Source organism: Arachis duranensis, chromosome 5, assembly GCF_000817695.3.
Source record: "Arachis duranensis cultivar V14167 chromosome 5, aradu.V14167.gnm2.J7QH, whole genome shotgun sequence".
In the NCBI taxonomy this organism is placed as follows: domain Eukaryota; kingdom Viridiplantae; phylum Streptophyta; class Magnoliopsida; order Fabales; family Fabaceae; genus Arachis; species Arachis duranensis.
The window spans coordinates 5,046,964-5,063,089 of record NC_029776.3 but is presented as its reverse complement, the minus strand read 5'-3'; the positions used below and the strand labels follow the sequence as shown (position 1 = coordinate 5,063,089).

Sequence of the window (16,126 nt, the reverse complement as noted above, 5' to 3'; positions counted from 1 at the left end):
CTCACCCTCACATCATGTGCGTTGCTAAATTCTCTTCAGCTTTTTGGACTTTATTGGTTTTCACTAATTTAATCAGCTTCAATTATTGCCTTCTGATCTGCACTTCACACTGGGTAATTATAGTACATAACTTGGTAAAGAATACTGCTGCATAGGTTAGATTTCATGGTTGAGTCAGAGTCAGATTGAATTGATTTTTGGTAACATTTTTTGTTTACAAATGAATTTTTTATATATTCTTCAATAGACTTTTAATAAAAAGTATTTTTAATTATTAAGAATACTTGAATAAAAATATATTTTCAAAGAATAAGTTATAAAAGTACATATTAAAGAAATGTCTTTACTCTTATAGTCAATATTTTCCTCTTGTTGTTTTTATGGATATTTCTTATACAAAATGTAATAAATATGAAACAAATAATAATGCATAAAAGAAAACAATTGAATTAATCATATATTTTTTGAAAAAAATATTTTATTAATTTTAATATTTTTTGTACAGAAGTAACTTAATTATAAAATAAAAATTAGAACAAGAATCTAATTAAAAAAATATCAAAATCTAGTTGTAAATTTGATAAAATTAATAAAAACTAATGAAATAATTAAATCTATAAATAAAAAATTCAATATATGACAAATATTATAATACAATTCATAAAAATAAGAAAAAATAATAACATGTCCTGTTTGTGTATTATATTGACAAATTAATTACATCACATATAAACAGCGATGAATCATCACAGACCAAGGAGAGACAACTGCCCAAAAGAATTTGATGCCATTCATATGTATATAGATTGAATTTTTATAGTGGTCTCTTTGATTTATAACTTTTATTAATCTAATTCTCTATATTTTAGTTACATTATAGTAATTTTTTAGATTGAATTTTGGGTATTATAATCATTTTTAAATTTTTGTTGGCATTGACTTGATAAAGGTAGAAATATTCTGACACTTTTTTATCACATTAGATTAGTTAATTAGATAATCTCTAGAGCCTTAAATTATCCATGTGTTTGTTGAATTTATGATATTTGGAGTTCGATTTCACTTAATTCAAAAATTATTATAATGTAACTAGAACATAAAAAATTAAATTTAAAAAATAGTAAATCCAAGAGATCATTATGAAAATTTAAACACTTATCTATATTTTGTCTTTTCAATAATATATATTTGTTGCCTCCAAATTTTTTTTGTTATTTTCAATACTTTGGTTATACATTGGAAAAAGAAATATACACAGTGCATGTTCGGAGTTAATACATACATCTTGGTTTAAATTTCTTTCTTATGAAAATAGAAGTTGATAGCATGTAAAACGTCTATGTGCTTCGGCTTCTTCTAGAATTCATACAAACGGCAATATAAACTGAACCATACTACCATAGAAACCAACTTTATAAATTTCATCTTTATTTACACTGATAAAATAATACGAATTGGACTCTTATTTCTACCTCTATCATCCCAATATTTTGATAATTTGTTCCCCTAAAACACTCGCATTATCAATGCATGGTTGATTGATGATATTGCGAAGATATATTAGCTACTCATAAATGGATGAATCACACTAACGACATACGCGGATACGAGGATTCGGAGTTAAGAGCACAGTATAATTAGATATTCTTTAAATATTATTTTTTAATTAATTTTTTAAAAAAATAAATAATAAATAATAAATAATTTTTTTGATTTTATAAAAATGAATATTTAAATTAATTAAATAATAATAAATTCTTACAAAATTGACCAAAAAAGTGAATTTTAAAATATAAATAATATTTTTTTTTTATATTGGGTCCAACAAAACCAAATGGATACTGCCAGCAATGTTAGTTGTTGTCCAATGTCCATTGCCGTCTTTGGTCCACCACCTTTCACTTCTCCTTCCAACTTGTCATGTCACTCCATTTTTCTTTCTTACTTCTCATTCTTTTTAATTTGTTAAAATCCTCAACTAATGTTAGTTATTCAACTTCCATCAATCTTCAATCAGAATCATTATTAGTATTAGGTAACTTTACCATCAATAGTAATAGTTATAATTCACCAAGCCAGAAAGTACTAGTACTTTCTATCATATAGACATAACATAATAGAACAAGTACATATAAAAAATAAGGATAAAACATTTTAATATAAATTCAAAATTAGTATTTTTTTTTACTAAAATGAGTCAATTAGGTAAAATATTTACATATAGACCTTTTTTTTAACTTGCAAAAAGAAAATGTATATTCATACTTGCTGAAACCGGCTAATTTTTTTGGATATGCAGATTCTTGTGTGTGTTGTGCATGGCTATAGAAGTGGGTGGCGCTAGACATGAATGTGGGATAATTTTTTCTAAACCATAAAGTGAAGAAATCGGACTGTACGATATTTTTGTTAAAAAATTTTTTAATACAAATTAGATGGTCCGATTTGTGTGGGAGGAAAAAAAGGAGGATCCGATTTGTACTTTTAAAATTTTTTTTTATTTTGAAAACAAAAATCGGATGGTCTGATTTTAATATTAAATTTTTTTAATTGTTTAAAATACAATTCGGACGGTCCGATTTGTGTAATGCATTTTTTTTTTATTTTTTAAACACAAATTGGACACTTCAATTTACTCTTAACACCACAACTGTGTAAAGTACCCATACACTCCATAACTATGTCCTACACCATTCCTCCTTTCATATCTAAATTAAAAAAGTGGCTGAAACCTAACACAATTTGCAAGTTGTGAAGAATAACTATTCGTCTAAATTCTAGAAGGAAAAATACTTTTTTTTAAGTATTTCGCAAGTTAATTACAAGAAACTTTCTATTGATCTTTTATGCTTTTTGCAAGTTGGAAAATGTTGTTGTCACTGCAGAATTCTCGCTAATTATTTTTTACATAATCCTAAATGTGATGTAATTCTCGTATATTATTGACTAATTGGTGTGTAATACACACATATTGAATTGAAAAGTGGTTAAATAAAATTCGTGAATCGCAATTTAAAAAGAAAATTATTGTGCACACAAATCGTGAATGACGATTTGAAAAGAATTTTGTCATCATGCAATCTTGTATCACAATTTTATCATTCAGAAATTTGTTCTTTCTAAAATTCTCTTATAGTCTTATTTTTATCCTATATTAAATTGTGAGTTATTTAATCAAAATAACTCAACATTAACATAACACACGTCTTTTTATCTAATATAAAAAATTAGCCGTAAATTTTACCAATGACTAATATTAATGCATTACACATTTTCTTTTCATACAGAAATTATTTATGATAACATTGCAAATTTTGGAAAAAGAAAAAGAAAAAAAAAGGAAAAAAAGAGCAATGAGTGAATAATCAATAATGCACAAAGCTATACACAAGATGTGAACAATGAGCAGCCTAGTGGATCCATAGCCACCTAACATGCAAAGATACCATTAATGTAATTGAAGCTCCACTCTAAGTTAACATTCATATATGAAGAATAGCCAGTAGTTTGTGTTGGTCATGCTCCGAGAAAAGGAAATGTCGATCGATAAGCTGAAAAAGGAGCGACAAAGTATAATCTTCCTTCTTTTCAAATTTCAACCAATCAATAGGTTCCAAAGGAATTCTTTAGAAAGACGAAAAAAAACAAGAGAATAATCTTCTTTCTTTTCCTAATATAAAAAAGATATCATTTCTAACAAACATTAAAATAATATATTATCGATATACGACGCAACCCCGGAGCAAGTTAGGTATAGAAAAAAGTTTACTAAAAGATATCTGAAAAAAATAAAATTAGACATTTGAGTAAATAATTATAAAGTCTTCAATAAATTTTAAATTAGACATATCTTAAAAAAATTTTATGTTTTAAAAGTTAATATGCATGTCAGACAGATAATTTTAATTTTTAATAAATTTTATTATTAAATAATTAAATCAGCAAAAAATATCATCATAAAACGATAGATTAGTCCTCTTTACAATAATGGAATAACTAATCTAATCGATGAAATAATTTTCAAAAACTTTTAAAAAATAAAAAATTATAACTATCAAACTGTTGAATATAAAATTTTTTAAAATTAATTTAGATCCTTATCCTTTATATTTTTTATAGAAATTACTTTAATAAAGACACTAAAAATATTTTTTTTAAATGTACACACATGTAATATTATTATTGGACATCCTTATTAAATCGGTTAATAATTTATTTTTTATTATAAATCAGAACAAAATCGGTTTATTATAGCAACAATAATAAATCCAATTATCTATATTATAATTATTAGACCTGATTTGATCCGATCAAATTATACCATCTAAACTGAATATCTTTACATTTGTTGATAAAAAAACAATTATATCCCTAATTTTTTGTTTTTCGAACATTTAAATTCGTAAAAATTTAAAAATACAATTAAATCCCTTACAAAATTGAGTTTATTGTTATTGTTATAAAAAAATCGATTTTATTTTAATTTATTAAGAAATTCAAAAATAACCTATTCATTAATACGTCCAATAATAATGCGACACGTAAATGTCTTTAAAAAAAGACTCTTACGCATCTTTACGTGAACATCGGCCATTTGTTTATTATCTTTTTAGCAAAAGCCTCTATTCGCCCTGCTCGCTCCAGCCACCACCTTATTTTGGCATCACCATTAAGGGGCGGAGGGTCTGGACAATTATTTCATTGCTGTAAAATTTCATCAAGTAAGTAAATTTTAATCAAATACAGCTAAGGACATAGTTTAATTGTCTCTAGATTTCTCCGAGATACTTTCACCTGGGTTTGTAATATAGATCGAGTCAAATAATAGGCTATTCGATTCGATTACAGCGTTGACCATCAATCTTAACCGGTCCATCTACTAATTTTCTATATTGCTGAATACATTATGATATTCATTCGTATCAGTGACAGTGAGTAACTTGTCTTTCGATGAGGTAGCTGTAGATATCAACTAAGTCGATCTCAAGCATCATCTCTTCTGCTTGTTGTTTAGCCCCACAAAGCTAATCCATGTTTGCCATTAAATGAGTGAATTGTTTGATTCAATCTCTAAGCTTTCATGCAGCATTTCTCTTTTTCTCTCTTTTACTTAATATTTTGTAGTCTATTCTTTTAAGAGTAATGCTACGTGTACACTAAAATTAGTCACCAAAATTAGTCATCAGTATAAAATAAAATATAATAAAATATAAGTTAGAATATAAATACACATTTTAAATCACACATGTATTTATACACAAATACATTAATGATTGATTTTAGTAGCTGATTTTAATGTATAAATAACATTTTTATTCTTTTAAATGGGTAAATGATCAAGATGGCACTCAAAAATTCAAATTATTAACAAAAACAATAAGATATATTAAAAATATAAAAAAATTAAAAATTAAAATTTAATACGCTTTTTTTCTTAAATATAAAAAATAAATATTTTTATCGTTAAAATTTTATAATTTTATACCAAGTGATTTGTTTTTTATGTAAGTTAATGAAATGGAAAAGAGACTTGGTGATAAAATTTTATTAGAAAAAAAATTTAATATAATCTAATCTGCTCTTCTTTAAAAGAAACAGATTTTTCAATTGTTGATTCAGTTTTTGAACAAATACAAGTTATACTTTTATGAAATTATTTAAATGAGGGTATGATTGTTCTACTCATACCGACCCAAAACATACATGGATGAAGATGAATGTTAAAATAGATTATTATATTTGATTAGTTTAGTTTGATGGATTTAAATTTTTTAAGAACATTTAAAATTTGTAATATGATGACTTTAATTATATTTAAAACTTAACATGTTTTTTTTAGTAATTTGTATTTTATTTTCATAAGTCTTTAAAATATTACGAGTTTGCATTTAGATCAATAAAAATATCCGCAAGTAATTAGGCGGGTAATAGGCCTGGGTAGGTAATTAATATTTGGACCAGCTGGGTGTATTAAAACATCCGTCTCGTTTTTTTGGTGACTTAAGAGAAATAAACAAAAACTAAGAACGAGAAAAAAAAATAAGAAATTGCTTAAAAAATACAGTCTCGCTGAATACTACTCTTAAATTTTTTCCAAGGCAACGGAAGCCCACTTGGGGAGAAAGGGTTCTCATTGCGGTCTTTGCCATGATGTCTGCTACTGTATTTGCATCTCTCAAGATCAACCGAAGATCAGCACGCCATTTCTAAGACATGATATCTCGAATTTTTAACACCAAAGGATCAATAAACCCAGAGCAATCTTGTAAATTATTGACAATAGTAAAAGCCTCCACACAATCTGTCTCACATATAATGTCTCTTTGTCCCGAGTCCCATGCTAAAAGAAAGCCTCTCCAAATAACAAACAACTCTCCTTGCAAAATGCTACGACTCTCAATTGTTCCCAGACAGCCTCGTTGCCACCTTCCCTTCCAATCTCTGCTAACACAAGCAAAACCAACTCGAGCACCACTGCTAGGATAGCTAGCATCACAATTAATCTTAAAGGTACCTACTGAGGGGGGAATCCAAGAGCCACTAATGGTTGAGGGGATAGACAGTCGTTGCAACTCAAAAATATTTCGGAGCTCCTTTTCCAAGGACAAAGCCATACCAATCACCTTGTCTGTGGTCCAATGGTCGTGAGGATGAAAGATCTCGTTATTCCTCGAACGCCAAATCCACCAGAGACCAGAAAAGAATCTAAAGGGGCGCTGTTTGCTATTATGTAAGAACCAACTCATCAAATCCACTGGTTGATCGGAGATCCCTAAAGCTTGCCAAACAAGTTGGGCTTTTGGACAATCCCGAATACAATGTAATACCGATTCCTGACCTGAGAAACATCGTGGATAGCTATCTGTGTGCGAAATGCCCCTCCTAAAACGAAATGCAGCAGTAGGAAGAGCCTCCCGAAGACATAGCCAGGCCAAAAATTTGTGCTTTTCCGGAACATGTTGACGCCAAAGCCAAAGCCAATTACCCCTATCCTCCCAACTAAACATCTTCTTACTGAGCCACAAATAACCACTATGAGCATCATAAACCTTTGAAATCGCACCAGTCCAACACCAACCGACCTCTGAACCAGCTTGAACATCTGGGTTGTAAGAGTTAATGTTGCTCTGCAGAGATTGATTCAGAGGAGAATAGATATTCTCAAGGTTCCACTGTCCAGATGACCAAAGGTCCAAGATCCTGAGATCCGAATCAGAAATGTGAACATAATCCATCTCCTGACACAGTCGCTCCTCTCTTCTCCATTTAGAAAACCAAAAGTTCTGTTCCAAATCCCCAATGCACCAAATAAAACCTTCCTTCAGGATATCCCAAACTCGACATATACTCTTCCAAACATAAGATCCCCTTTCTCGAGACCGACTAAGACAATCATCCTTAGAATAATGGTATTTCTTCGTCAACAGTTGAACCCATAGCTTATCGGGATGGTGAAAAAGTTGTCAAACTAGTTTTCCAAGAAGAGCAATATTGGCACAAAAAGGATCTCTAATTCCCAGACCTCCAAACTTCTTAGGGGTGACCAACACTTTCCAGTTAACTAGATTCAGGCCTCTACCATCAGCTTGACCCTTCCATAGAAAGTTTTGCATCATGGATTCTATCTTATTAGTTACCCCTTTAGGGAAGAGAGATACTTGCATACGATAAGTAGGAATCGCAGTCACTACCGAGTTGAGCAAACAGAGTCTACCTGCCTTATTAAGCAATCTCCCTTTCCAGCTGGCTAGCCTTCCCCGAATCTTGTCCAGAACATCATTGAAAGTTGCACGTGTCACCCGAGAGTGATTAAGGTTCACCCCTAAATACTTGCCCAAGTTCTGGACAAATCTGATGGAGGAGACTCCAGTGAAAATCTCTTTTCTTGTTGCTGAAACATTCCTAGAGCATAGCGCTTTAGATTTCTCCACATTAACCTTCATCCCAGAGGCTCTGCAGAAATTTTTCAAAGCTACCATTACAGTTTGAACTTGCTATTTTTCAGCTTTACAGAAAAGAAGCAAATCATCGGCAAACATCAAATGAGAAATTCTTGGACCCCCTCTAGAAACCGCAACCGGCTTCCACAAGCCCTTATCAACTTGCTGATTAATAGAACAAGACAGTCTCTCCATACACAACACAAACATATACGGTGATATAGGATCTCCTTGCCTAAGACCCCTGCTAGGAGTGAAGCTATTTAATCTATCCCCATTCCAGAGGATAGACAGTGAGGAAGCAGTGACACAATGCATAATTAGATTGACTGTCAGAGGAGGAAAGCCAAAACTCACCAGGGTTTGTTTCAGGAATCGCCAATCCACTCTATCGTACGCTTTCTCCAGATCAATCTTAAAGGCCAAGGTGCCTTTCTTTGACTTTGTCTTCTTCATGAAATAGAGAACCTCTTGTGCTACAATGATGTTGTCTGGGGTTCCTCTCCCCGGGATAAACCCTCCTTGAAGGGGCCCAATAATCTCTTTGAGATGGGGACGGCCAGGACCTTCGTTATAACTTTGTAAACCACATTACAGAGACTAATTGGTCGAAAATCCTTCATGGAAACCGGGTTTTCTACCTTCGGAATAAGAACCACAAGAGTTTCTATCATCCTTGGATCCATATCCAAACCAGAGAACGCATGACGAACCATAGTCCAAACATCAAAACCAACAATCTCCCAGTATTCTTTAAAGAATAAAGCTTGAAACCCATCAGGGCCCGACGCCTTAAAATGCATACTGAGAACGGTCGACTTAACTTCTTCCAAAGTAACTACCACATCCGTCTCGTTTTATCTCATGATGTCGTTCCTACATTTTATTTCATTTTTTATATTTATCTAAATAATCCCATAACTAGAATCAAATATACATTATGTCAAATATAAAATTCGTTTATTATTAAAAGATTTTTATAAAATATTATTTTAATCTTTAACATTTAAAATAAATTTTAATTTAATCTTTAATATTTTAAATATTTTATTTTTGTTCCAAAAATTTTAAACGATTCGATATTATTCTATTATTAAATTTAATACAAATAGTTAATAAAATAACTAACGTAGAAGTTAACAACGTTATTATTAAATTATATTTTTTTGTGTATTAATTATTTATTTTAAATTTAATTATGAGATAATATTAAATATATTTAATTTTTTTTGATAATAAAATAAGAAATTCAAAATCTTTTAAAGCTGAAGTAGGACGTTTAAAACGTTAGATACCAAATTAAAACTAAACGTTAAAGATCAAAATAATAATTTATTTTTTAAAAAATTATTTTATTATTTTTTGTCATATTTTTTAATTTCTTAAAAATTTATTTATTATTCATATTTTTTAATTATTTTTTTTTGCGTGATATATATAAAAATTCAAATATCAATAGTAATTTCTTCCGATAGAAATTTCTGCTTTTTAATTTGCGTATGGATGCATGAGAGTGGTGTTGGACTCTGACACGGAGTGCTTCACAATTTTGTGGTGTTAGTGGAACCACAACTCGGATCCTGCGAGTATGGGTGGCAAAACGGATTGAACCCATCGGGCCGATCCACTAAACCCGCTAAAAAGGACGGGTCAGACTATGATTTGGTGTGACTTATTTTTTAAAATAAAGATAATTCTATTAACAAATATTATTTTGAACTATTTTATTAAAGTTAAAAATAAAAAATATATTATAATTTGACTAATTTTTATTTGTATTTGATTTTTTAATTATTATTTTTTGGTTAATTTTAATAAATTTTATTTTTTTAAAAAAAAGAGTCAAGCGGGCTAGCCACCGACCTGCCAATCCGCCATAAAGTGGGACGGCCTGAACCCCTTCTAGTTGGCGGGACGGGCCAATCTGCCTCGTTTATAGGGCGGGCCTAGGCGGGACAGGGCGGGTTGGGGCGGGCCGGCCCGCTTTGCCACCCCTATCTGCGAGTTCCCGTTCCCCAGTTGCGTTTCACCAAACGCACGGTCCGATTTGATGCAGCCTAGACACGCGTCGCGCACCAACTTCTCCCCCCTGAAATCAAACAAAGATCCATGCAACTCTCTCTCACCATCCAATTACAATCACTTTCAGATTTCATTTTCAACGTCACTTCCACTTTCTTCTTCTTTCTTTCTCTGTTTCTGAGTGAAGTCTTGCATGTTGGAAGAAAAAAAATCATGCCAAAAAAACATAAAATTAAAGATGTTGATCGATCTGAGTTTTATATTATTTATTTTTTCAGTTATCCTGATTATGTAAGTTTTTTTTAATTTTTTAAATTTTTTATGTTTATAATTATTATTGTTAGAAATTTAATTATTATGATTGTTGTTAGAAATGCAATTTAGAAACAAAATTTAATTATTATGATTGCTGTTAGAAATGCAATTTAAGAATATAAATAGAATGATTATTACTATTTTTTAATATTTGTTAGATTTTTCTAAAATTTTTTTTTTACTAATTTTTAATTATAAATATTATTATTAGGAAATTAATTATTATTATTCTTGTTAGTTTTTGAATTTTAAAATGTAAACAGAATAATAGGGATTTTTTATAAAGAATGTAATTTTTTTTAATTTTTTATTATAATCATGTTTGAAAAGAACATTAATTTTTTTAAAATCCGTTTAAAATTATTAACTATAAATGTTATGGATGAAATTAAATGTTATTGTTATTGTTTTTAATGTATATTTTTTATTTCAATATATATACAGGTGGTTATTTTTTATGTACATATAATATAATTAGTTTTTAAAATATCTAATTTATAAATTAAAACACTAAAATATTAATTTAAATAATAACATATAATTTAGAGTTTTATTATTTAGGTTTTATATTTTAAAAAAATTAAGTAATCTTTTTCTTAACAATAACAATCGAAATATCTTTCTTTTTATATAGAATGATGCAGCCGACCCCACTTAGTGGGACAAGGCTTTGTTGTTGTTTTTTGTTTATATAGAATGATGCAACACATTCATATTTTTTTGTTAATCAAATTCAACCAAGTTAGTCTAAGATAACAAAAATCAGTTATGACTAGTATTATTCTAAGTCTTGTTGTTTAACTTGGTTAGACTTAGTTCATAAAAAGACTTGGATGTGTAGTATTATTTTTATATATATACAAGTAAATACTTATTTAAAAATTTATTTCTCATAAAATTAGAAACCAATTTTTATTGAGATTCATAATAAAACTTCTTTCAATTAATACAGTTGTTACAAAAAAAAAAGATAAAACTAATATAAAAAAAGATAAATAATATTCTTTTAAGTCGATTTTTAAGAAAAAACACAAATTTAATTTAAATTGAGAATTGATAATTCTAATAACATCTAATATGAAATTCTTAAATTGAAAGTGAAGTACCAAAAATTGAATAAAAAAATATTGCGGGGTCAAATTTAATAATTTAGTGGGAGCAAATAAATATTATTATCATATACTACTCAAAAAAATTCAAATTATAGTGGGGGCGCTTGCCCCCACAATCACACACATACATCCATCAAACGTTAGGTTTTATTATGAGAATATTTAAATTTTTTTAATTGTAATTATCATTATTAGCAAGTTAGTTATTATTAATGTTGTTAGAAAATGATTGATGGTATATACTGATTATTAATATTTTTTATAATTGAGGAAAAAATGTTTAAATGATAGTAAATGAGTAATTAATATTAGATATTATTCTAGTTGTTGTAATATTGCTGAGAATTTTGATTAGGAATATATGTATTAGTAATTACTTTTATTAGTAGTTAGTTATAAATAATTTTAAGGATTAATAATTAATTTTAGAACTTAGAATAATTAGTTTTATAAGGATTGAGTAAAATAATTTATGATAGTAAGTTAGTAATTGTTAATGAGTTGACTAATAATTTGTTATGTTTTTTGTAGAAATTAAGAATATTGACATGTGACCACCCAGTTCCTCCGGATCGGTACAACGATAGGGTGGAGGAGCATTTACAACTTACCGATTTTTATCATGCATCTCAGATTAGGGTAGTCCAATGTCAGAAAGCACTGGTGAATGCTCTAATCGAATGTTGGTACCTAGACACACATACGTTTCACTTTTCCATTGGTGAATGTGCCGTGACTCTTGAAGATGTGGCTCTAATTCTTGGTCTTCCGACGAACGATCTTCCAGTAACAGGGACGACAATGAGTAGTTTTGAATCCTTGGAGGCAGAGTGTTTGCTTCAATTTGGAGTTGCACCGCGTAAGTCGGACTGTAGAGGTAGCTGCGTAAAACTGACCTGGCTGCAGGATCTAAAAGAAAATTTAGAGTTGACTGATGAAATCAGTACACAAAGGTATGTGAGGTGCCACATTATGTTGCTGATCGGGACGATCTTGTTTGGGGATAAATCTGGGGGAGGTGTGCATTGGAAGTTTCTACCCTTGCTTCGTGATTTTGGCAGTATTGGACAGTACAGTTGGGGATCGGCATGCCTAGCACACATTTACAGGGCATTATGCAGTGCATCTCGGTTTGACTGTAAGAAAATCGATGACCCACTAACACTTCTGCTCGGTTGGGCTTGGATTCGACTTCCATATCTATTGCCGCTTCCTAGGGAATCCCACAGTTTTTAACTAGCAAATAGGTAATATTATGTTACAATGTACCCGTATCTTGATATTTAGGATTCAGTTGAGCTAATTGAATATATCATATTAGGTGGCGACTAGTAGACAACCCTTATACTTTCCGTACAAGTGAGTCCCATCCACCTGGATAACTGGCTTACAATGTCTGAATTCCCGTATGGGTAATAACTCCAAAATACTCGATGCAGTACCTGAATATCAACCACCAAGTCATCGCCTTGATATGCAGGCATAGTCTCAAAATGGACAACAGCTGATGGCTCCTTATGACACATGGTCTCAAACCATATAGGCAACGCTTCGTACGATGCTTCCCAACCTCCAAATATTTTTCTACTGCTCTTTGCTTAGCCAACCATGCTTTCCAATAACTAACGGTATAGTTGAACTTCGATTGCACTTCTGCTATAACCAATTTTACCTTTAAGGAGGGATCAGCCTCAACCAATGGCTTTATTGCTTTTGCAATTGTGATAGAATCCAGCTTCGAATGATCTTGTGAAATGGTGACTCTGGTACAAGTGTGACTACCATTATACCTCCTTATAACCCAACAGTACTTCCTGCTGATCATGCTAACCCTGATAAGCCAATCACACCCTGACCCATACTGTGTACACTTGGCATAAAATGTCAACGACTCAGACTTATATACCCGGTATTCTACGCTTCGTCGTATGGTATACTCTTTTATTTCCTTAATAACAGTTTCCCTGAAACTGAATTCCATACCAACGGCAAATTCACCATCTGCGACAATAGGAATTTCTGCCGGGACAACCACCATAGGAAACATTAAATTAATACACAGATATTTCAAAACCGATAATAAAGGTAAATCAATATTCACTGCATCAAGTATGATATAAATCCAAACCTTACATCATGTTATTATGTCACTCTAAACAAAATAAGAACATTAGCATCATGTAAAAATCGGATCGAACAGGCCGGTTCGACCATCAAACCCAATGAACCGGATCCTAACCGGTCCGGTTATCTAAATGAACCGTACAAGGCATCGAACCAGTGCAAATAATAATTACAAACTCACGTATTTTTTAATAATCATATTGTAGAGAATTTTAATATTATTTTCTAATAAATACTTGTAGTATATAACAGTAAAAATAATAAAATATTTATTGTTCATGTTTCATATTGGTTTAAAATAACTTGATATTTTTAAAATATTAGTAAACACATATATTTTGAAGTTTATTTTTTAAACTTCTTACTATTTTTTATTTTTTATTTACATAGGACCAGGTCAACCGATTCAACCACTAATCCAGCGGTTGAACTAGTGACCCAGTTACCTGAACCGTTCGATCACCGGTTCGATCCTGACACCTATGACATCAACGCATGATTAAATAATGGTTAATAAATAGTAATTTATTCATAACTAAATCAATAACTAACTAAGAAAAAACTAGTACGACGAATTACGTATCTGCAGTCATATATTCCAGAAACTCCGGAACATGCATGGCTTCCAAGTCCAAAACTCACATGCATGATGGCTCCTCAAACGGCACTTCGTTTGCGAGTGCATTTGTCACCTCTGTCACATTTGGAGCCATAGTTCTGTCACCTTGATCTTCATCTCCATCTGGACCAACAAATTCGTAGTTGCTTTCGAACTCTTCTTCAGTGTCACTATTATAATCTTCTCGTAGAATATTCCGGTCGGCCTCAAAATGTTCAAACTCAACATACAACTCGATGAAGGAGATTTGAGTCCAGTTTTCAGTATACATTGAAAACATCTCTTGCATGCTCGCTTCGTCCATCACATATTTGGTTTGAAATTGGACGAATCCACCAAACACCGGTATGGGATATTTGTATAGAGTACAGGATATTTTTCTTGCCCTCTCAGAATCAATCTTTTCACAGATCACACCTTTGAGCTCTTCAAATGAGATGATAAAAGAAATAACAACATCTAGTGGATTTTCACAAATAAATTTTACTCCTTCAGACATTTGTAACAAAATCTGACCAAAATAATACACTTTTAGTAACACTCTGTCACTTATTTTTCTCAATCACCAAAAAAGGAGCATAACCTTAGCTATTAGATTTTTTGGTTCAAAACAACTAATGAAGAAACCCAGAAAGAAGAAACAAAAGAAGCAGCCGTTGAAGAAGGGGAAGAAGACACTAGTAAGCTACCACCAATTCACTACACACTTTTATGCAGGCCTCTATAATCAACTCGAACCCTTCGACTAGGTTAACTTAATTAAAAAAAATATTAAAAAATGAAATCGAACCATGCAATTTTATGTTCCACTTCATATAAAAAATTGCCAAGCTCAAGTAAAACGGAGGGTCCGACTTCAATATTCCCAAATTCAAATTCTCAATGCAACTCAGACTATGCGATTTGATGTTCCATTTCATATTAAAAAATCCAACTCAATTCAACCTTTCGAAATTTAATTTTTCTTACCATACAAATCGGACCATGCGATTTGTTATGAAAAAATTTAAAACCGAAAAATGCGCACGGTTCGAGTTCTTCTACCTCACACTGCTATAAAACTGTCCCATATATATGTCTAGTCCCATAAATTCATATAGAAGAATAACACACATATACCTTCTAGTTCCATAAAATTGTGCCCAAAATTTCTTATGTCTACCTTCTCAATCTCTGATGCTTACGTTTGAGGTTAGGATACGGCTCTTGCTTGAAAATTGGAAGTAGCATACCAAGTCTTCTGAGACACTTCATGGATTGATTGAGAAATCAAAAATTTTTTTAACATATTGATTGACAATAATTTACGTTTTAAAGAGGCAAATCATCAAATCAAATTTACAAATTATAGATTCATATATTTCTAAAATGGATAAAAGAGGGTAAAGTATATATAAATAATTTTTTATGATATTTTTGATTTTGCAGGTTAAGTATTAATTTACTGTGATATTAAATTTTATTTAAAAATTTATTATTAGTTCATAAATTGCTGCATATACAAAGTGAAATTAATTAAAAAAATTATGATGTAATTCTATTATCATTCGTAAATTTATTTTATAACGTGTATATAGAAGTTTTTTGCATTTATTATTTTATGAAAAATATTAGAATAAAAATTTATTATTTTTTATTATTTAGTCATTAGTAACTTATTTTATCTTATATTTTTAAATATTAATAACTAATTAATAAATAAAAGCAATTTAAATAAATATTTAATTTTGGGATAAGTATGATTTTGGTCCCAACGTAGGGGCTGAAAATTTATTTCGTCTCTTGTCTTTTTTTCGCTCCAAAATGGTCCCAAGATTTCAGTTTGTTTTAAAATCGTCCTTCGGACGAAAATACCCTTCCCTCCCTCCCCCCTTCTTCCTCAACACCCATCTTCTTTCTCAACATTAACCAACAACAGCAGAAGCAGATCCACAAATACAGAAACAAAAACATGCAACAATGGATAACAACAAGCTCAACCAGAAGCGGAAGAA

At 30.5% G+C, this 16,126-nt stretch overlaps 2 protein-coding genes across 2 annotated transcripts; one reads left to right on the top strand and one right to left on the bottom strand.

Moving 5' to 3' along the window:
• Nucleotides 1-6,206: 6,206 nt before the first annotated feature.
• Nucleotides 6,207-7,235, bottom strand: LOC107487323 (uncharacterized). Its single transcript, XM_016107941.1, has one exon. It carries the CDS (start codon nt 7,233-7,235, stop codon nt 6,207-6,209), a length of 1,029 nt encoding a protein of 342 aa, XP_015963427.1.
• A 4,626-nt stretch (nt 7,236-11,861) lies between these two features.
• Nucleotides 11,862-12,771, top strand: LOC107487322 (protein MAIN-LIKE 2-like). The gene is made up of 4 exons (XM_052261586.1): nt 11,862-11,867; nt 11,921-12,342; nt 12,451-12,519; nt 12,711-12,771. The coding sequence occupies exons 1-4, from the start codon at nt 11,862-11,864 to the stop codon at nt 12,769-12,771; spliced, it is 558 nt and encodes a 185-aa protein (XP_052117546.1).
• Nucleotides 12,772-16,126: the final 3,355 nt, after the last annotated feature.